Source organism: Actinia tenebrosa, unplaced genomic scaffold, assembly GCF_029948245.1.
Source record: "Actinia tenebrosa isolate PJP-AT-01 unplaced genomic scaffold, QUT_ActTen_1.0 PGA_scaffold2__45_contigs__length_23673736, whole genome shotgun sequence".
In the NCBI taxonomy this organism is placed as follows: domain Eukaryota; kingdom Metazoa; phylum Cnidaria; class Anthozoa; order Actiniaria; family Actiniidae; genus Actinia; species Actinia tenebrosa.
Window position 1 is genome coordinate 9,191,009 of NW_028292579.1, and position 23,002 is coordinate 9,214,010.

Sequence of the window (23,002 nt, forward strand, 5' to 3'; positions counted from 1 at the left end):
AAATTTTGCTAAAATGTATTAAATCTTGCATGTCTTGTGTGCACTGAATTGTGTATAATATTATTCATGGTTAATTAACATTTTATTCGTGGAAGTAATTACAAGTGAACTTCCTTAATCAGTGGCTTGTCTGAAGCGACCATTCCATCGAACCACGGAACAATTTTTTTTTCAAAATAACAAAGTTTTCTTACTAAAATTCGATTCTTGGTACCGTCATCCCCAGCACGTCTTCTGTGGAATGAGTTAGACATGGAGTAAACACCGATACGTGGTCTAAGGCAGAGCTTCCAGGGCTTTGATCTCAACAAGCTGTAGCAGGTACGTACGACCGAGTCAAAATATAGTGATTGACTTCTTGAATTCGTTTGGATAATGAGAAACTCTATACAATTTCTTTCTCTTTGTACTTAAGAATTTTGTGCTACCTCGTATGCCTTTTCTTCCGTGTTTTAAATGAATTTATTCTTGTACTGAAAAAAGTTTTCTGAGACAACACAAATTCCTTATCATGCAACGAGCTTGAACTTATTTTCCCTGCGTTTTCAAGACAATTAATTGTATAAGTTTAAAAACCTCTAGTTTTTATAAATCTCTAATAAATAAAATGTCCTTGTCCGCTTTCCTGCATAAAAATGATTTAAAACAAGAAGCGGAATTTAGTATTTTACCTTGCATTTTATTCAAGACTAAAAGTTTGTTTAGATGCAACAGGAAGCCAGTTGTATCTCAACCCGCCTCAACAGGTTCTAAATTCGCTGAGCTCGACATAGTCCGTCAAATGAAGCTCTCGGGGAAAATGGTGTTTAAATTAGGGCTTATTTAAAAAGAATATAGATAAATTAAGCTCAGTAATAATAAAGCATTTGTGCCCGAAAAGGTTAGCGGATATAAATCGTTGAATGAAGTTTTCAGTTGAATAATAGATATCAAATCAATGCATGATCAGTCAAGTAGTGAAGTTTTTATAATAACGTGCATACCAAAGCGTTTCATTTTTTGTATTTTGACCTTTTATGTTTGAATAAATGAATAATGAGCCGATGTCATACAGAAAAACGTGAAGGCATGAAATTTGCGGTCGTCAGTGTTAATGTATTCAACCCCCTTGAATGCCATCCCTCCGAAAATGAAACTTCAACTTTTTAAAGTAATTCCCTTCTTATGCTTCGCTCAAAGAACAAAGCATCCCTCTCCGGGCAACCTTTTATTAACCACTGCGAGCTTGAAGAAAAAAACTGGGTTGAGTTGACATTACAGTGCATTGTGGGACTGTAAAGTTATGGAGACATATTTTCAAGATGGCGCCCATATTTCGTCTCCTTAAACAGCCCCATGATGCACTGCTATGCCAACTCGACCCAGTTATTTCCTTAAACTCGGAAAATTAAAGTTAGTCTTACCTGAAAATATACTCCCCTCTGACATCCTAGGATCGAGGCAATCAGCCTTTTTTCGTGGAATTTTAAGGTATTGGGTTTATAACCTCTTTACACATTTTTTATTCAATTGTAAAGGCCTACGGTTTCATGCATCAGTATGTTAGCAGATGGTTAAAGCCATGAATGGCCATGGAAGAAGAAGAGAGGTCAGTAACTTGATTCAGTTAATTAACGATTGATTTGCCGAAGGCGAAGTGATTATTGGTGAATATTAACCAAGCGGCGAGTCTTTTTCAGCATAATTTTTAGACTTGAATATCAGCAAAGACTAAATTCGTGAATAAAAAAATGACATTTTACCGTGCGACTACACCAACCAACGCCACCGAGACAAATTTTCATACAAATTAGCCAATCAAGATTAAGTATTTACACAATAGAATCTGTACAAATTTTCAAATTTTCCTCTTTAAAATAAATATTTCACCTTATGCAAGTGTGTGTATGATCAGGAGTGAACAAGAAACAATTCAAAATCCAGAAATCACTAATTCATCTGCTATCGGCGTTAAAAATGTAATTTGTGAATTTGATTTAAGATTTGTTTGGGTGGCCTTGGTTGATGTAGTCGCACTGTAATATTACTTCCGCTTTGGCAAACTTTGGGAAACTTCATAATTACCGCTCGGGCAGTGATTAATATCGTCTCATAATAACTGGCCAATCACAGCGCGCTAAAACCAAGTCTAAAACTATACTAATTGCAAAAAACGTTTTCTTCGTGCATTCTCATTTCCCTCTCATTCATTCATTCATTCATTTATCTATTGGTTTATTATTTTATAATTCCAGCCTACTTTCATCTCAGTTCATCTCACTTCTTGCTCTTCTCATAAGACACGAGCTTCAGTAACCCATTAAATTTTCAAATCTTTTTTTAACATAATAGAAACTTTTGCGCTTTGGTTCTACTTCTGCTACGAGTTGGAGCTCCCTGCCTACGTGTTTTCTTCAAAACACAATGGGATTCAACAGGACGAAGTGCAAGACCTTGGACCGATACTACTCAAAATGGATCTGACTTACTACGGATATTTAAGCCGCTCCCATACGAGAAAAACAACGTAAAATCAGGTGACAGATCAACATGGGACTTGTCTCTAGTCATAAATGTTCTCCTCCATTCAAGCCTACCGTTTGTTTTGACACCAGATTTAGTGTTAGCGCTTGAAAAGCTAAGAGAATTAAGAAACAAGCTGTGTCATGCGACTACTCCAAGAATTAAAGGGAGCGATTTTGGAGGATTTTGGACTGACGCGTGTAATGCATTGACTTTATTTGGTGCGAAATCTAAGGACTTCGACAAGGTGAAAAGAGGTAAGGTGTGGCTAGATCTTTACGCTAGAGACTTCTTTGGTATAGAGAGGACTTCTATGAGTCGGAAACGATTTTTGGGATATGAATAATTCGTACGGTAGAGCGTACTATATTTTACTGTAACTGTATAGCTACGCATTGTGATTGGATGAAATACTGGAAGATAATGGGAAGCCATTTCAGTGGTACGATTTGTCGTCCGTACCGTTTGCCTCTTACTTATGTTAAAACCGATCTACGACATGTCGAAGGAAACCCAGAGAACCTGGAGAAAATCCTTCTTACAAAAGTAATTGATTTCTTTTTAGATGTTCAGAGATCTCCGAGATTCTTGCTACCAGAGCTAAAAGGGTGCGCGAATCAAGAGAGGGACATTCTGTCACTAATACAGTCAAGTAAGTGGAGCTTTAACGACTTCCGGTTGCCTTATCCCAAAAAGGTTTTTGCAGGAACAACCCCCCAATACTGCTAACTAACTAAAGTAATAATAACACTAAAAAATAATAGTAATCTGGTAATGATCATCATCATTTTCCTCTTCTTGTTCTTCGTCTTCACCATCATCTCCTTCATCATCAACCTCGGTCTTCTTTATCATTATCATCATCATTTATTCTGTTCTTATCGTTAACATTTAAGTAAACAGCAAGCAGGAAAATCTGCTACAAGGACAACAAAAAATACTGGACGTCGTGTCAACAATTCAGCACGAACAGTCACAACACGAAATACTAGACGATCAATTAACACCGAGGCAACCCCAGAGAACAACATTGGAAGTCATGTCAACAATTCAGCACGAACATTCACAACACGAAATACTAGACAATCGATTAACACCAAGCCAAGCCCAGAGAACAACGTTGGAAGTCATGTCACAAGATCAGCGTACTCTGGCTGAGGAGGGACAGACTTCAAATTGTAAGTAAGGCACAAAGTGTCTCATACCATTGGATATAACTGGATTCAGGCCGGTAGTACTCCTGAATTTCTGCTGTTAGATTGGCATTCGCTTATTTCTACCGTTTGCTTATTCTTTTGTTCCGTTTGTCCCTTGGTCCGTTTGTCCCTTGGTCCGTTTGTCCCTTGGTCCGTTTGTCCCTTGGTCCGTTTGTCCCTTGGTCCGTTTGTCCCTTGGTCCGTTTGTCCTTCGGTCCGTTTGCTGGTTGGTCCGTTTGTCCTTCAGTCCGTTTGTCTGTTGGTCCGTTTGTCTCTTGGTCCGTTTGTCCCTTGGTCCGTTTGTCCCTTGGTCCGTTTGTCCCTTGGTCCGTTTGTCCCTTTGGTCCATTTGTCCCTTGGTCCACTTGTCCCTTGGTCCGTTGGTCCGTTAGCCCTTTTGCCGTTTGGTCCGTTTGCTGGTTGGTCCGTTGGTCCTTTGGTCCGTTGGTCCGTTGGTCCGTTTATCCGTTGGTCCGTTGGTCCGTTGGTCCGTTGGTCCGTTGGTCCGTTGGTCCGTTGGTCCTTTGGTCCGTTGGTCCTTTGGTCCGTTGGTCCTTTGGTCCGTTGGTCCGTTGGTCCGTTGGTCCGTTGGTCCGTTGGTCCGTTGGTCCGTTGGTCCGTTGGTCCGTTGGTCCGTTGGTCCGTTGGTCCGTTGGTCCTTGGTCCGTTGATCCGTTGGTCCGTTGGTCCGTTGGTCCGTTGGTCCGTTGGTCCGTTGGTCCGTTGGTCCGTTGGTCCGTTGGTCCGTTGGTCCGTTGGTCCGTTGGTCTGGTCCGTTGGTCCGTTGGTCCGTTGGTCCGTTGGTCCGTTGGTCCGTTGGTCCGTTGGTTGTCCGTTGGTCCGTTGGTCCGTTGGTCCGTTGGTCCGTTGGTTCGTTGGTCCGTTCTTTTGTTTATTAATTACATGTTTTTTTCTTTATCCAAAAATTTGTTTTCAGACGACAAATGTGTTTGCTTTTACATAACTGCTAAAGATTCCTCACATGTAGCGGTAGGAGAAAGCGCGTATGTCACAACGTAGGTCAAACTTCTAAAACTTAAGCGATCACACTGCATCATATTCTCAGTGCAGCTCAATTTGCAATTGCAGGACAAAACGATACATATCTCCTCTCACGCGTATTGAATTTCATAGGTTTTTGCCCTCCAAATCAAGCTGCACGGGGAATGTGCTGCTATAGTCTCTTTCACAGTTTCCTGCGCCATCTTGAAAGGTAGGCGTGCCTTTGCATCGAGACGAGCTTGCAATGATAAATACCTGTCTTAACACCTTTATCAATTATTCGCTTACTCGTCACCGTTCGTCTCACTTCGATGCAAAGGCAAGGCTGCCGAAGATGGCGAACTGTGAAGGGGACTATTGTACAACGTATCATTTTGGAATGCCTCTTTCAGCCTTTTTAGGGCATAAAACGCTCTCCCATGTCATACCATGTGTCCTTCCTTTAGAACAAAATTATTTGATCCGCTGTCATATTATAATAAGAGAAAAAACCACATTGAGGGGAACGACACGTGGTCTGAATTGTAGAGATATGGCATCCAACTTGAGAAAGTGGACTAGTTTTGTTTCGTTTCGTTTCGTTTCGTTTTGTTTTTTGTTTGTTTGTTTGTTTGTTGTTTTTTTTTAATTTTTTTTTGTTTTGTTTTGTTTTTCTTTTGTTTTGTTTGTTTGTTCGGTTCTTTTTGTGTGTGTGTGTGTTTTTGCATTTTATATTTTTATTTCATTAATTGAATTTTTTTAATGGTCCTCATGTAGCTATGATCAGCAAAACGATGAACATCCAGTCAGCCAAACCGTTGAAACCACAAGACAACAAACAACAAAAGGTAATCCCAATATAGTTTTTAACATTTTTAATGATTAGAATTTCCTCTTTGTAAAAGGTTAACATTTTTCTAGCGATAGGAGATAAGAGTAGAACGCTCCAAGACCGTAAAGAACTTATGAGCATGCAAACAGCGGTAACCAAACGTGCCATGTTATTTGTTAATTGGCTGCCAACAGGACAGAAGGGGTATATCTCGATATCAACAGTATTATCTGGGAAGCAAGCTGCATGGTATTGTACTGGTAGTACTGATACACTTGCCTCTCACCTATGCGATCTCGGGTTCCATTTATGGACATGGCATCACAATTGAGTAGAGCTAGTTAGGTCTCTCCCTTGATTCTAGGGTTTTTCTCCTGTTTCTATGGTTTTTAGTCCTTCCACAAATCCTAAGTGTTATGGGACGACCGCTCTCGGTATGAGCTCCGGGATCTTTATTCTGCTCTGTTCTCTATGTGTTCTCTGTGTTGAACTGATTACATGAGATGTATTTATAATAATGCTATGACAGGTGTCATTCTCTAATCAATATGATAATATCGTAGAATCATGATTGGCTAAAAGAAATAGTAAATTCCTGAGCGTGATATCTTATCAACGAGTAATACGAGTGAAAATCTTGGAATTAAACATAGTTTAAACTAAAGTTAATATATAAAAATATTGTAAATGTATAGAAAAGGCTACGAAGAATATTTCTATCATAAGATTCTAAAGAATAGTGCTAAAATACATAATCACAGGGGTAAAAAGTGTGTAGGGTGTAACCAGAGGTGTACATGCTAATGGGAGGAGCTAAGAGGTTTACTTGTGAATTCAGAGCATACCATTATCTTAACTTGTGCGTGATGGTAGCCTTGCTGAAATCCTATATCGATACTTTTATATAGCTAATTGATCGCTCTTTATCTTGTTTTCGTAAGATAAGTAATAGTAATTAGAAAACTGATGTCTTGCTTAGTTTGTGTGTAAATATATTGATTTTCTCTCTCATAACATAAGCTCAAATCCCATTCTGGATTGTGAGTTCGCCGAGCCCTGACTTTTGTCAGCTAAGATATTGTTTCAGATAACGAGTTTTCTTTTCTCATGCACCTTCCATTTCGTTTCAGATTTCACAGACAGGTTAAAATCAGCAATAAAACGACAAACCGACAACTTTTTGCCCAGGACGGACAGGAAGATCAGAACTGATGACATCTTTACAAACATGACCATTCAATGCGGCCCAGAGTGCTATGCTCAAACGGAAAGAGAAGAAAGAAATGGTAGAAAAAGAGAGTACAAGGTGAAATCAAGAATAACTTTGCTGGAAAAATGCTCCGAAATCTTTATTTGTCCACGACGACACGACCCCAAATTCCAAGCGAAAGGCTCCAATCCCAAATTCATTCTACTTATTGGAAAAGCAGGTATTGGAAAATCTCTCTTTTGTCGAAAAATAGTTCGGGACTGGGCAGATGATAAGTTGTTTGAAGAAGAGGAAGATGCCAAGTCAGCCCCTGATTTTAGGTTTGCATTTTTGTTGACATTCCGTCAACTTAATTCTCTCGGGGACAAAGCACTCACTTTGAAAGACGTCTTGAAGCACTCGCCGATACTGGATGACCACTCGATTATCGGGAATGATGTGTTTGAAATAATAAGTAAAGATCCCGAGAAGGTGTTGATAATGCTTGATGGATATGATGAATATGCTCATCGTGGAAGCATTGTTGGACATTTTGAAGCAAATTACCAAAACGATCCGAATGAAGAGATGTCTGTCCCCGCATTAATTGCCAAGCTTTTGAAGGGAAAAATTTGGAAAAAATCCGTGGTCCTAGTAACTTCAAGGCCTGGTGAAGCCAGCTCATTGGAAGAAAATGTCAACTTTGATGCTAAAGCCGAAATAAAGGGTTTTTCTACCAGTCAGGTTCTGGGTTATGTAAAAAAGTATTTCATGCATAATAAAGGTATGAAAAATGCAGTACTTGGTCATGTCAGAGGAAATGAAAACCTCGTACGTTTTGGTCACATTCCTGTTATGTGTTACTTGATGTGTTACTACATGGAATGGCAGATTGGCAAGTCAAACTTGACAAAACTACTACCAAATACCAGAACTGATCTTTACCATAAAGTCATTAAAGAGTTTATCAAAGAAAATCATGCTCACTTGAAATTCAAGCAGGAAAAAACAGAAGAAGAGCTTCAGGAAATAATAAGTAAGCTAGCAGAGGTGGCAGTAAAATTAACAGAAGAGAAGAAGTTCTCATTCAGCAAAGATGACATGCAGAAGTTGGGTATTTCCAAAGAACAAATAGCCGCTCTTGAAGCAAGTGGACTTCTGGACTGCTGGCCTTCATTTGTTAATAAGTCTCAACATCCTTTTCAAGTGCCACTAGAATACAAGTTTACACATTTAACTATCCAGGAATACCTCTCTGCCTTCGGCTATGTAGAGAAGAAGATGATACCTGAGAAAGACAAGACCACAAACATGACACTCGTGTTCATAGCCGAAATGCTGTCCACAAAAAAGGACGATAAAAAACTTTTGAAAATGTTGCTCAAAGCTATCGAACCAGCCGACAAGAATGATGATACAAACAGGCTACTAACGTTAAACTGTTTGCAAGGATTTGGAGATAAAGAACTCGCCGCACAAAGAATTGCAGAGCTCTACGAGAAATTCTGTAATCGAAAGGGATGGATAGTCTTCAGTGATGTAACCGATATGGATTGCTCTTCCATAGCTTATTTGTTTGGTATCATCAAATCCCTGAACGACGAATCAAATTACAAACAGACGAAGATATTCAAAAGGTCTTTTCTTGTCAACACGTTGTACATTTTAAATTCTACTTTAGCGACTTCAGGAGTTCGATCTATCTGTGACTCAGTCGTTAACTCTACAGTTACTGAGTTAGATTTGACCTGCTGCGGACTTGACGATAGTCACTGTGTTGAAATAATAAAAGGCTTGTCGCAATCCAAGGTAACAACCCTGAATTTGTCCTACAATCATATAACAGGAGAGGATAAAACAGGTATTTGTCGAGCTTTAGAAAACTGCAGTGTAAAGAGTGTTAACTTGTGTGGCAATAGGCTTACTGAGGAATGTAAGAAGTTTCTTTCAGATAGATTGAGAAAACACAGACCAAACCTCAGGTTAGTTTTAGACTGAGTCTCAGACCTGTAAAGTAATATTTTAGTAATACCTATATACGATATGGACGGCTCGTCTGCAAGGACATTAACCGAGTGCGAGTTGTCAGGTAAATATTGTATATTGCTTATCAAATTCCTAGGGGTATGCACCTTAGTACATCAAAAAAAAAAAGGTTGTCGGTCGGAGATCTGAAATCTGAGACCGAAGTGAATTGTGTGCTGTAAGCTGTGATTTTTATTTTTTATTTTTAGCAGTTACTAGCAACAAGTTAATATCTAAATATGCCAACTTTGAGCTATGACCTGCACTGGCAAATTGTTTGGCTAAGTGTATTTTGAATTTTTAACGAGAAAAACACTCGGCCCCCACAATTCGGTCTCAGGCCCCGTCCACACGTATCCGGAAATTTTTGTATCCGCAAATTATTTTTTATGGATACGAAAATGTTTGCGTCCACACGCAGCGTATTCGAATCGTTTTCACCGTCCACACGTATCCGTTTTCGTAAAATTTGCGGATACGGACACAAAACTGATTTGCGGACAGGTGTGGACGCAACCCGTATCCGTAAAAAAAAAATTGCGGATACAAAAATTTGCGGATACGTGTGGACGGGGCCTCAGATTTACGTTTTCAAATCTCCGACCGATAAACTAAATACTACGAAATACTACGGTATATTTAGAGGATATTACATGCTGGTGCTGGTGGGAAGATATGAGGTCTACTTTCGAGTCGGTGAAAATATTTCACGAGTAAGCGCAGCAGACGAGTTAAATATTTTCCAACACGAAAAGATAAATTTCACTTTCTTGAAGCCAATGTTTAATTTAAGGTGGAACCAAATTAATTCAGAGCGAATTTTGGACAATTTTATTCTCGCTTCCTTCGCAAAACTACTGTGCGTCAATTTAACTGTATTTTTCATATAAAGTGCTTGGATTAAGAGTTTTTAAATGTTTAGCCTATTAAGGCCGAGAATCTAATAGAAGCAGTAAGTTAGTAAGTAACAAGTAAGTCAAAGTATATAGTACGTCGCCCGTAAAGTCCTCCACTGGTCATGATTGTGAAGCACATCGAGACCATGTAAAATGCGCTATATAAGAGCCCCGTTATTAGTATTAAGTCAGAGCAATTTTTATTTTAGAAATTTGAATATGATTATACAAAGAACTATGTTATAAATCCTAAGATGTGCAACTGATAATGTAATCTTACCAAACAATTAAATAACTCAAATTTTAAAGTTTAAAATGTCAAACTTTTGAAAACTATACAAGGATTAAATAGCGATTATCACATGTTAAGAGCTTGATATCGTTTTTATTCGCGAGTTTTTCGTATCATATCGCAAACGAGTGAGTCCTTATACACATTTAGGGTCGATTTTTTCGATTGGTCAAAACTAAAATATGTCGCGAGATCTTATTGGACAGTTTTACCGTGAAGTGACATCGTATGGTTTTTATTTACGGCTTTGTTTCACGGATATCGACCCTAAATGTATAATAAAATCTCTCAGTGGCGTTCTGTGATAGCTTAGTTTGAATTCTTTCTACTGTTCGCAAACTTCATGGACAATTTTTGGTACCTGTTTTTGAAGACTAGTTCAAAAAGAAAAAAATTGTTTTGAAGCCCCTTTAAAAACTATTGTTTTTGGATTTGGTACATGATTACACTGAAACAAAACCCCCCGACAAAAAGAAAGCCAACTGTCAGAAATCTCACTTTCTGATTGGTCGAGGCATGTGATTCTCTCGTGTTCTGCCAATCAATCCCCGCTTGTTTTACCTCTGCACACAGCATGACTATTCATTTTCTATTTAATTCTGCCCTAATCTTCGAGATTTAACACACAACACACAATATGCATTGAGAATGTTGGTATATTAGTCGAGTAAGCGACAGTAATATATATATACACACAGTAATATATAGTATAACACTTGAATTACATTTCGTTTTTGAACTACTGTTCTTTACAATGCTCTATGAAAACGAAACAGGTGCCAGGGAGGCCAGAAAAAAACCCCACATGGGAGGAAATCTGGACTGGGGCCAAGGCACGTTGTCATCTTCTCCAGCGAAAGATTCTATTAAATTCCTAAACTGTTGGTTACTTGAAGTAAATCAGATGATGAATACTTAATATATCTATGCTTCGAAGCCGAACTTTTCCATCCAGCGTGCCTGTCTAGTAGGCTATCGTTAAGGGACCTACAACCAGGATTAGATGCAGCTCCAGATTTAATACTGTGGAGGCCATACGCTTTAATGTCCGAGACAAAAGGTTTCAGAAATTTCTTAAAGTCATCTTTTATAGTAGTATATGAGACGCCTTTTTTTGTTGTCATGGAACCTCTGTTTAGAATTGGATTTAACTATTCTTCGAATTACAGGCAAACTAGCGTCATTCTTTGGTAAAAGAGCTAACAGTTTTTCGGCGATAGCTACGGGACAGGTTACCTTGCCCGATCTATTAAGGTACAAGGAATGCCCCTCTCTAAACTGATCATTTTTTCTCTTAGGGACTATGATTTGCATATGCTCAGGAGAAATAGTGATATCAGAAATACTCATGTTTAGCAATTCGTCTGCGCGAAGAAAACCAGCGTAACCAACTAATAATATAAATAGAAAACGGATAACTGCAAAATCGCTATTGGAATTATAATGAGCAGCAATGTCTTGCAATAGTTCCAAAGACACAGGCTCTTTCGGCATGACAGGTCTAGCCAAACAGCGCTTAGCTCCTTCCAATGTATTCCGTACGAATGGATGATCCGTAGGGGGCGTATGAAACCCACCAATCTTGTGAGCCCAAGCAATACTGTACACCACGCCTTGTAAACTAGAGACGCCAAGCCCTCTATCTTGAGCATTACTCGTCAACTCCGTCAAGAACAGCGCCACATGCAATGGTTCAGCAGGAATGACTGGAACATCATCTTTGGAGAGAGCCCACTTACGCCATCGAGCCCAGCCTGACTGGTACTTGCGGACTGTTGTTGTAGCTTTAGAACCAAACTGTAAATCAATCAACTCGGGGACCAAGCACTGAAGAGAAGGGTCCTTTACTGTGTTGAGCGCAGAACGCCAAGGACTCGAGGAAAAGGCGTCTGAAAACAACTGACGACAAGTGAGTCATTAGTCAAACTGTTACACACTACGCACTGGGAATCGTAGCAAGCGCGCATTAGCGCACCGCTTTCAAACAGCGGAAACCCTCACCAAAAGGTGTTTGCGCACCGCTTTCATGCGCGGCCAATCTCACCACAAATGGGGGAACAATCGCTCAATGGCGAATCATGATCATTATTCATATCACCAAATGGTGTTGAGCATACTTAGCGGCTCACTTTCAAATGGAACAAAAAATGACGCTAATTCAGCACTGAAAAACACCAAAAAATCTCAAATGGACTCACCAAAAGGTACACTTGCGCACTGCGGATTGGATACCGCTGGGATTACAATGCAAAATCTAAACGGAGAGCTAGCATATCAAACGCTGGACAACCCAAAAACACGTATTTCTTAGTTTTGTAAACGGCTCTCTGGCCAGGACCCTCAATCAAAAGGTTGGCTAACCTAGGTAGCCTGAAAACCTCTTTAACATACAGCTTAAACTGAAAAGCGGATAAATGTAAATAGGGCCAAAACATACTAGAAGGCCACTCCGGGATTATTAAAGTCCCGCACCCATGACAATTTTGCAGTTTCCGGTGGACACAACCAGTTAATACCCTTGCTCCAATCTTGCGCGAAAGCATCTACGCCCAAACTACCGGGGGATGCAAATCTGGAATTATAGGCAGATATCTGAGCATTGTAATAGGATGCGAATCTGTCGCAGGAATGAGGACCCCACATAGCATCTAGAGTTCTGAAGACGGAATGATTGACAGACCAGTCATCTCTATCGATGAAGCGACTTAACATATCTGCTTGCTGATTACGTTCGCGAGGAATCCACTCGGCTTCCAAACAAATATCGCTCTCAAAACACAAACTAAAGATAGACAAGGCGATCTGCTGTAACTCGAGTTTAGAGCTGCCAATAGAAACAATTCTTGCTGCGGCTTGATTGTCTGTAAAAATTTTAACCTTCTTATGTTTCAGCTGTTCTACGTAGGAAAAACAAATATAATAAATGGCCTTGAGTTCACGGTACGTGGAGCTACGGCCGATTTCTTCGTCGGTCCACATACCACTAACTGATGCACCGTCAAGGGTCGCGGCATAACCCCCAAACGCCAATTCACTAGCATCGCTAAAAAGAACAGTACACGATGAAATACGGTAACCATTAAAACAGTCTATATTAGTGTACCAGAACTTAAGCTCCTCGAGTAGAGCTGGGGTGAAATAAACGATAGAGTCCCACGAAGATCTCGCTTCGATAGTTAAATACATCTGACGGGTTAAGAGTCGCGCAACTGGACCAACAGCCAAAGCACTAGATATAACTGAGCCTGCAATCTTAGCCAGAAACCTGTAGGTGCAATATCCGTCCGAGATAGCTGAATCGAGCAAACCTTTCAACTTGGATACTTTCTTTTCAGGCAGAAAAAATTTCATCGCTATTGTATTGATCACAAATCCTAGCCATTCCCCGACTTGCATGGGAGACCAGTGAGACTTCTCTTCGTTACACAACAAACCAGATGCACTGAGCTCCTTGCGCTGGATAATACTAGTCGCAGTAGCCGAGACTTTATTAGGTTGACCGCCAAAACCGTCATCTAAGTACAGAAAACTAAGATGGCCCAAGGAGCGCCACCTCTTAACCAAAGGGCGCAATAACTTTGTAAAACAGAAACAAGCGCTACTTAAGCCAAATGGCAAAACCGAAAATGTAAAATATCGGCGCACACCGCCTTCAAACACCCATGAAAATCCTAGATACTGCTGATGATCTTCGCAGATTTCTACATGATGGTATCCGGATTTTAAATCCCAAGTGAAAAACCAGTAGCCTTCTCCAACGACTTGAGAAAGAGAGCGCAAATCCTCATATTTAAATTTGGGCTTAACCAAAAATTGATTGACATGCCTGAGGTCTATTACTAAACGAAGCTTTTTACCTTCAGCAACGGTCAATGGATTAACACAAAATGGTGGAGACTCGTGCTCAAAAATACACTCATTTTGTAACAACTCAGAAATCGCCTCAGCAACAAAATCCTTGTGTGTCAGGGCTGATAAATTATTGCGCAAAAAACAACGCGAAGGATATGCAGCAAAAGGCAATCTGTATCCCTGCTTTATCATGCTTAAAACAAAATCAGAAGCATTTAAGACATTGGACCAAAATTCCACGGCGCCTCTAATGCGGCCTTTAACCTTACTACTCCCACTACCAGCGGTAAATTCGCCGGATTGTAAATTACTCAAATCAATGATTGGGCCATACTCAACTTCATCATCAATTCCAAGGTCATCAGCACCGGCTAGTCATTTGGAGCTTCCGGCTTTGGATGTTGAAGCAGAAGAGGAAGACGAAGTGGAAGTCTTTGTACAAAATGCACTCAGGTGACCAAATTCTCCGCACTAAAAAACGAAGCGGAAAAAACAAAATTAAAAACGGCTTAGAATTGAACTTAAAATAAATTTAGTGAAGTGAGTCGTCGCTTACGTTTCGACCCGAAGGACGAACACTAAAACAATCACGCTATTTATACAATCAGCGTAATATACACTATTGTACTCACGCTATTGTACTACATCATTGTACTTACGCTAATACACACACTTGATAAATTCCTTACGAAACGTGCAGAAAATAAATAACAGCTAAACTGCGTACCGCAGTTATTTAATTATTTCCTCCATGTTCGACACTAAAGCCAAGGATGGACACAGTTGGACGTGGTTCATGATAAAATCTACAGTAAAAAGAAGACAAAGTTCGTAGACTAGCTCAGCTTACGATAGACAACCAGAATCATTCAAAATCAAAATATTTTTGATTTCTTTTTATGAAATAATTGGGATACTACGCGCGCTATGATTGGTGGAAAACCATGTTTGATGAGAGTATCAATACACGCTATCGTCATTTCGCTATCGTCATTTCTCCGCTACGCGTCGTGGTTTCCTACGCTCCTCTCGTGTTTTCTCAACATCCCGCCTGTTTTGTTTTTGATCTGTTAAAGAAAAAAAGCCATCCTTAAAAACGATTGAAGGATCCCGTAAAGTTCCGAAACCGTGAAAGCCAGAGCTTCGTGATTAAGGTACATTATTATAGTGTTTGTGAAAAAAAAAAATTTGTATTATTTATATTTACTTACGTAGTTTTTTTTCGTTCCATGTCAAATCCTTTTAAATGTCTGAAGTTTTCAAAACCTTTCATTTGCATAGTGCTTTCAGTGAACTTTGTTTAGATGATCATGATCATTTCGGGACAAATTTAAACAGTGTGTTTTTAAAGAGTTTAAATATTTCTCCGCCCTCTTTAGGAAAAGTAAGATTAAAAAGGAAAATAATATTTTTAAAAACGTAGTGTCACTGAAGAAAGCACCGTAAAAGATAAAGTGGTGTTCTTAAGGCCTGTAGTATTTTCTTAAAGCAAATCCAAGGTTTTGGACATGATATTAGAAAGATGATAGTCACCAAACTTTTTTTTTTTTTTTTTCCTTTTCAAAGCTAATAAATGGTTAAGACTGTAAACTGGCAGGCGAAAAGATTTATTTGTTACATGAAAATTAAATTATCGAGTGCTTAAAGAAATTCGCATTCCTGGATATAGAGTGATAGAATCTCATCGTCAATTAAGATTCAAAATATTTATTTTTACTCTGCGACCAAGGACGTTCGAAACTTCAGTATGTAGTTACAAACTTTCTTACGCTGTGTTTATGTTTTTTTGTTTTTTTTGTTTTTTGTTTTTTGTTTTTTTAATTTCTTATTCCATTGCTTTAATAAACACACCCACACAGTCCCAGCTAGTAGTCATTGTCAGTTCATCAAAATGAAATTTCAAATATATATTGTAACTTAAGCAACAAAGACAGGTGAAAAAGTTTTTATATAAATTAACGATTACAGCGCGACGTACAAAGTATGGCCACATTTAATGAATTCGCATACTTCCATGCACGGGCTTTTGTACGTTAAACCGACACATTTTGAGGCGAAGCTGGCTGGTTTTACCAAATAAAGGGTGCAAACGTCAGCAAAAATTAAGATGGCTCTGGTTCTGGCTCCATATAATTTTTTTACGCGCGCTCGCGAGGTTGTGCACGAGCATGCGCAGAACCAGAACTTGAAGAATTTTTATTTTGAGGACGTCACGAAAGGATCGTTCGCACGCGTTATCTTATTTCTGAAATACCTAAAAAACTAGACGATAAGATGTCTTCAAAATTCTATATTCTTTTGATCATATAAAGGTTAAACCGTTTTTTAAATATTTAGAAAATCGGTACTGTGGAACCTTTTTTTATTCGGCTAATTCTAAATTTCTAAAATTAATTCTGACTGCAAAGAAACCTGATGAATTTGGTTGAGATACATGTGAAAATCACGCTTCCTGAATCAACGTGGGACTTAGGATTTTCGTAAAGATTGCCATGAAATCTATACTGAGAACTAAGAAATTATTGCTCATGCTATTTTTTGAAAGCTCAGAATGGATTGATAAATTTAAAGTGCAAGTCTTACGAAAATGACACCATCCCTGGAAATTGTACCATATAAAACTAGATATGTAATATAGCCTACTGTCCAAATTCTTTTTCGATACGAGACTAGGATGTTGCATTTAGCCGGTAAAGTTTGGCCGTTTGAGTCCGCAATTAAACGATTGCGTTCCTGACAACTTTTAGTGATTCGAAGGAAGTGACGTCATTCGCGCCACCCTTCAAAATTCCCTGCTTTTCACAATGTGTAATTGCAACCAAATTTCGAATATTTTTGATTTAAAAACAAGCCTTAAACCAAGTCATGCCTTCTTACAGAGAATGCTGTAGAGTCAGTGTGGATAAAAAGGATGCCAGTTGCGCATATGACGTCACACATAAATTAAAATGCAACGACAAAATCGCTGCTCATAGAAATGGCGGACGAGCTTGTAACAATTTTCGGAAGTAGAATTCAGACGGGAAGAGTTTCTTTTTCGAACCAATTATTGTTTATTGGTGAACATTATAACCTATTTGAGCATATACAAAATCGGGGATTTTTTTGCGTCATTAATATTTTCGTAAGACTAGCGACACCGTTGCAAAACGTCTGCGCATGCGCGAGTTTATATACTTCAAAATGGCGGATGGCGTGCTTCGAATAGGATGCGATTGTTGAAAGAATGGCCAAGAAAAACTCACACCGTGTAAATTTTTCATCGAATTCAATTAAATGGATTGAACCTAACTTTGTGTGAGAGTTTTATTTGTTTGATCATTAGATTTACCGTTCTGAAAGTATTTTTCGAACTCGAGGATGTTCGTAAACCTTCGTAAACAGTGTTCTCTGGTCCATACTATTAGACAAAGGAAGCAAAAGTCAAAGAGCAAACGTTAAAGTTGGGACAAATTTGCTGCTTGATGTTGATGAGGAATTCTTCGAGTTTATCCACAGGTGCCATTCCAACCATGGCTCCAAATACTTGCCCATAATAGTGTGGATGACTGTCCAAAAAATACACGTTGTTGTTTTGACCAACGAAACACACGGTCATCCCGTTCGCTATGATCAACGCTGCCAAGTTTCGTTCTCTAATTAGCCGTTGTAGATAGAAGCCAAGGGAACTCTGAGGTACTTGAGGATCCACAGAAGTAATAGAAAGATCCAAGGATTCCTCCAATGTCACAGTCACAGGGGCAATTACAGCTGTTAGATGGTGATTTGCTTCAGCTACACTGAAGAATGGATTGCCTAGGGATTGCGTTACCATGTCATATACCTGGTTCCCTCGAGCAATGGCAGACAACAACAATAATAACCATGTTTGATTCAGATCGGAATTACAAGTCAATTGGAGAGTAGCATAATGTAGTGAGCTAGTGTATTCCTTTGCCATTAACAAGGAGATGAAAGTACAGGCATTAGAACCATTCCTTCCAAACAGAGTTGCTTGAGACAGCTGTGGTGGTAAAAACCAGAATTTGGAGGTACCAAGCGATGATTTAGCAATCTGAATATTAACTGCAACTGGATGATGCACAGACTGGGATGTTTGCTGGGAGCTTGCACTGACATTAATTTGTGGTTGCAAAACTGTAAAGGTGTCTAATTCTTGGTCAATGTAGGATTCCCAAGCTCTTGAAGAATAGTATTCAGGATCTACTGTTTGGTTGATGTGGATACTATCATCATCACTGCCATCACCAAAATCATCATCATCATCTGAATGGTCTTGGGAAGTTGTGTTTGAACTGGATGTTGGTTTAAGGAGGCTTTCATTAAAGGAAGTTGCTAAGTTATTTATTGTAACATCAAGATTTTTAGTGCAGATGGGACATTTCTTTGCAACCAAGTTGAGACATGTTCTGTGGATGGTGTGGAAACATGGAAGTCTTACAGCATCAGCTGTTGAGTCAGTAACATTGCATTCAGTATAGTCACAGACTTTGGTTGCATCTGGGAATGTTGCTGGGGCAGACTTGCAGTGAGTGTAAGCAAATGGGAGAGCCTTTGCGTCGATGGACAGTTGAGTCAAAGGTATGAAGATGGTACATGTATTTCTTGTTTTTTGTTTTGCCACTGCTATTTTGATTTTGCTGTACCTGAAACCAATACGTTTTGATAGTTAAGATTCTCAAGTCTCAATTTTTTAAATTTATATTTATAACTTACTATATATATAGGGGTTAAAAATGTTTTAAACTCATTAGGTAAACATACCTGTTTTGATTTACCCAAGTTTTTTCCAACTGACTTAATAGTTGAAAGGAGAACCTCTGCAGATTTTCCAGCAACAATACTCATATCTTTTTCAGAACACCCTCTTTTATAAGGTTTCACAAAACTGTTTTGGAAGTTCTGTTCCAACTTTGAAGCTGCCATTGCTGTTGCTTTTGATCTTATTTGCTTTGCATCATCGTATACCTGTACTCGGTCTCTCAACATACTGTGCCATATCTCAACCTTTTTTTCAGTAATAAGAGTCATCCATAGTTGTTTCATCTTGTAGTAGCTTGAAAAATAATTTTTATGGTACCATAAATCACTTAGCATTGATATTGTTGATCGATTGTAATGTTTTCTTCTCCAGATTATGAACAAAACCATTAGCCGCAACATTGTCTCAGTGTATTCTTCAAGATCTCCTGACCTAAAAATTAAGGAATAATGGAAAAAACCAAGTGGAATAACTTCTTCAAGTATATGAAGTAGACAAGAATATTCAATATCTTTGCAAAGTTTGAATTTCTGAAGTACTTTTGATCTAATTTTTAACCATCCCAGAAAGACAGCATTGATTAAAATATTGATGCGAAAAGGTTTGGGCTTGTTTGGTAAAACTGATCCAAATATCTTGTTGTATACATTTCCCAACATGAAGTGATACATCTTGATTATGTCTTCTTGAAGATTAAGAAAGACATGAAATGGGCCTTGCTCTGGGATTATTGAAAGAATACTTGGATTATTCGATTGAGCTATCAGCTTCTTTTGATAGAACCATGTTGGCCAGTCTCCAGGAGCCGGCAGTATATATTGCTGAAGGTAGTTATAAAGATGAGGGCATTGACCAAATATATGATGAATGGCTGCTTCATAGTCCTCCATACTTTTCAGAGATTGTTCGAACTCATCTATAAGTATTGTCGTACTCAGAGTGGACAGTTCACTATGTGAAAGCTCAGAATATACCCTAGTAAAATGGAAAATATTACTGTGAATTAAAAATGGCTGATGACGAATGTCTATATTATTCTAATTTATGCTATATATTTTACCTTAATTCTCTTATTTGCTGCTGGCTGTTTTTAGGACTGATTGAAAGTCCTGATGGCATTCTTGCAAGAAATGTTTGGTTTCTATCTTTATTAAAGGCATTGAGCAATTCCTTTATATTTGCTACAATTATGCCTCCCCGGCAATTTTTTTCTGTTCCAGACACTTTTACTTGGACACTGCTGTGTTGGCTTCCTCTTTTTAAAGGTAGGTGTACAGCTGGTATATTTTTATGGATGTCCAATAGGCTGCTTGCCATATGTGTGGCAACAGATAGCTTAAGCTCTGATGGAAGTCTGATGGTTAAAATGTTATGGAAATCATCTAGAAGATTCACCATGAGAAATTGTCCCTGTTAGACAAGACAAAAAATATATAATATTCAAATAAAGCTGACTTGCACTTGATGCTTGATTAAATGAGCATCACCTTTTCCTTTCCCTTAGCAGTTCAAGATATTAGGGATTCCACTGCACACTTCTATATGTTTTTTGTTGTTGTTTTATTTTGTTTTTGTTTTTTTCCTTTTTCAATTATTTTTCAGAACAAAGTACCTTGATAGCAGCCATTATATGTTGTTGCAGCACTCCTGGGTAGGTGTGGATTAGCTGCTGCTTATGTTGATCAACATTCCTTGGACTGGTGCTAAAGCCAAGGATCCTTCCAGCATTTATGGCAGAACGTGAGGCTCCATGCTCTTGGAGAAAAAGGCCTTCATCTTTCTGGAGTGAGCAAGTTTTTTGTGATCTATTGATTCAGAAACAAAAGAAACAGTGTTGCTGAAGTAATAATTAAAATTAAATTCCAAAAAAGGGAAAGTATTATTATCCTTAGATACATATCACAGATATCTAGCTTAAAGCACCATTCCTCAGTCACACAGCTTATCATATGATATTATGAAACCTCTACCTGAAATAGGCAAGTGTGTGCAACAAAACAACAGTTCTTTGTTCTTGGACAGCAGTATATTCCTCACTGAGGCGGGCATCTTCCCTGGATATAGATTTTAAGACCAGATCATACAACCCGAGGGTTGTCCAAAATAGACGAACTGATACGGATGGTAAAAGTTGGTTTACCATTGGTACAGTTGGTGAAAGTAATTAACATGCAAAAGTTGTGCATATCATTAACTTGTTTAATGTGTGTATACTAAATATTTACATGACGTGGTTATGAATGACGTCGTCATACGTAATCATTTAGAATATTAAGTAAAAAAGGACTTTGAAAAAATTAAAAATTAGAACCCTCCCATCACCAAATATATTACCAATGGTACATTTTGGTTTTCATGGCAAGCCATGAATAAATAATCACCAACTGTATAAACTGTACCAATGGTAATACATTTGGTGAGGGGGCCCTGTCTTTGTGTCTCATTACGTATGCACACTTTACCACAGGCAACCCGATGATAAATTGGCCTACGAAGACAGGGCCCCCTCACCAAATGTATTACCATTGGTACAGTTGGTACGTTTGGTGAAAAATAGAATTGGTCACCCTGTGGTAAAGTGTGCATACGTAATGAGAAACAAAGACAAGGCCCCTTCACCAAATGTATTACCATTGGTACAGTTGGTACGTTTGGTGAAAAATAGAATTGGTCACCCTGTGCTAAAGTGTGCATACGTAATGATACACAAAGACAAGGCCCCTTCACCAAATGTATTACCATTGGTACAGTTGGTACGTTTGGTGAAAAATAGAATTGGTCACCCTGTGATAAAGTATGCATACGTAATGAGAAACAAAGACAAGGCCCCCTCACCAAATGTATTACCATTGGTACAGTTGGTACGTTTGGTGAAAAATAGAATTGGTCACCCTGTGATAAAGTCTGCACACGTAATGAGAAACAAAGACAAGGCCCCTTCACCAAATGTATTACCATTGGTACAGTTGGTACGTTTGGTGAAAAATAGAATTGGTCACCCTGTGGTAAAGTGTGCATACGTAATGATACACAAAGACAGGGCCCCCTTCACCAAATGTATTACCATTGGTACAGTTGGTACGTTTGGTGAAAAATAGAATTGGTCACCCTGTGATAAAGTGTGCATACGTAATGAGACAAAGACAGGGCCCCCTCACCAAATGTATTACCATTGGTACAGTTGGTACGTTTGGTGAATTGGTCACCCTGTGGTACAATCCTAAAACAATATGGCGGTAAAAGATTGGAACAGATAGTACAGTCCAGCTAGCGAACTTGTGGCGTCGAATGTAATTATATTTGTGAATAGAATGGCTTAGAAAATGGCTAAACTACTTAGTGTTTTTTGGTATACATATAGAGTTTGAGTAAACCATGAAACATTGGCCAGTATAGGGAAGGAGTTTAAGGTAAAAGATTGTATAAGCGTGCTTCAAGAAATATAATGCTTAGATTAAAGTTTAAGCTTAACTTTATGTGGCCGTCTTCGTGTTTTTTCAAAATAAGTATGGTCAGTAGAATCTTTGAAAGTTGGTTGTTTGCAAATCGGAAACCGATTTATCGAACTAGTTAGCCAGAGCTATAGTTAGTTTCCATATTTAAAAGCAAAATATATTTATTTATAAGATTTAGGCTTAACATTACGATCACTCATGTTTGAGCTTCATCACAGTTTTTCCCTTCATATAGGATTGCTCACTTGCTTTAAAAACCTCTGGTTTTTGAATAGAGGCTTTAAACTGACAGATCATTTCTGTTTGAGAATACCGTAGATTCCTTTTGCGATTCCTCTTATATTATCAAAACAAAAACGTGTATTTTATCCACTCTTCGGGCATGTTAAGGGTTTAGTTTGCTATAGCCCAAGATAATTGACTTCTTCGATTCATGTAAACAAAATATTAACAAAGTATTACATTTATAAATTCAATTGTAAACATTTTCAATGACAAGCATTTTTTTTTGCATAGTTTATAATGAAAACTTTAAGTTATTTATTCATTTACTTATTCATTTATTTAAAATGCTTCCCATATTCTAATAATTATACAAGAAACAGCAGTATAACACTATTTTTTCTTTTACTATCAGTCTTAAAAAGGAGTAGCCATTGCATGCAGGGAACCTTGCATGCATGCGCTTTACAAGTGCCTATTTTTTAATTTAAGTGACAGTGATACTTCACTGTTAGTACTAGGATAACTTTGCCCAGTTCAGAAGTTGATTTTTTGCTGTGTCAAATCTAATTGCCTTTGAGTCCAAGTATACGCCAAGAACTACCATATGAGACAGTAGTTCTTCTGCTTAGCTCCAGAAAACGACATGTGTTTGGTTGACATATACTTGTACTAGGCTAAGAGAAACAGTGCTCAGACTCAAAGGCAATTAGATTCAAAGCAGCAAAAGTTGCACATCTGAACTGGTTATATTAGTACTAGTGACTATAAATACCCCACTATTCTTGAACCACTGCA

The 23,002-nt window shown here is 38.5% G+C and overlaps 2 protein-coding genes and 1 pseudogene across 4 annotated transcripts in view; 1 reads left to right on the plus strand and 2 right to left on the minus strand.

The window, feature by feature from the left end:
- LOC116297423 (vacuolar protein sorting-associated protein 4B) overlaps nt 1–1,431 on the minus strand; it is a 45,827-nt gene extending 44,396 nt beyond the window's left edge. Inside the window, exon 1 of the mRNA XM_089034717.1 lies at nt 1,404–1,431. The gene's annotated coding sequence lies outside the window, so the exon portion shown is untranslated. The remainder of the gene's footprint in view (nt 1–1,403) is intronic.
- LOC116297422 (uncharacterized) lies at nt 92–9,990 on the plus strand. 2 transcript variants are annotated; one of them, XM_089034715.1, is made up of 9 exons: nt 92–321; nt 1,518–1,588; nt 2,332–2,516; nt 2,595–2,759; nt 3,068–3,154; nt 3,399–3,680; nt 4,636–4,714; nt 5,457–5,527; nt 6,642–9,990. In XM_089034715.1, the coding sequence occupies exons 2-9, from the start codon at nt 1,566–1,568 to the stop codon at nt 8,696–8,698; spliced, it is 2,949 nt and encodes a 982-aa protein (XP_088890841.1). In that variant the 5' UTR covers nt 92–321; nt 1,518–1,565; the 3' UTR covers nt 8,699–9,990. The 2 variants fall into 2 exon arrangements, with proteins under 2 accessions (XP_088890841.1, XP_088890840.1); XM_089034714.1 differs by having other exon boundaries at nt 2,332–2,759.
- Nucleotides 9,991–17,057: 7,067 nt separating this feature from the next.
- Nucleotides 17,058–20,611, minus strand: LOC148909199 (uncharacterized; annotated as a pseudogene). Its single transcript, XR_016120494.1, has 5 exons — nt 20,498–20,611; nt 20,140–20,332; nt 19,588–19,937; nt 18,530–19,502; nt 17,058–18,411 (listed from the first exon to the last, which is right to left on the minus strand). The product of XR_016120494.1 is annotated as an uncharacterized LOC148909199 (transcript).
- Nucleotides 20,612–23,002: the final 2,391 nt, after the last annotated feature.

Excerpts from the sequence above, each read along its gene's own strand:
- LOC116297422 (XM_089034714.1), top strand. The coding sequence starts at position 1,566 with ATGGCCATGGAAGAAGAAGAGAG. Across the intron at positions 3,155-3,398 it reads TCTGTCACTAATACAGTCAA|TAAACAGCAAGCAGGAAAAT; the intron begins GTAAGTGGAGCT and ends TTAACATTTAAG. Across the intron at positions 4,715-5,456 it reads GAAAGCGCGTATGTCACAAC|CTATGATCAGCAAAACGATG; the intron begins GTAGGTCAAACT and ends GTCCTCATGTAG.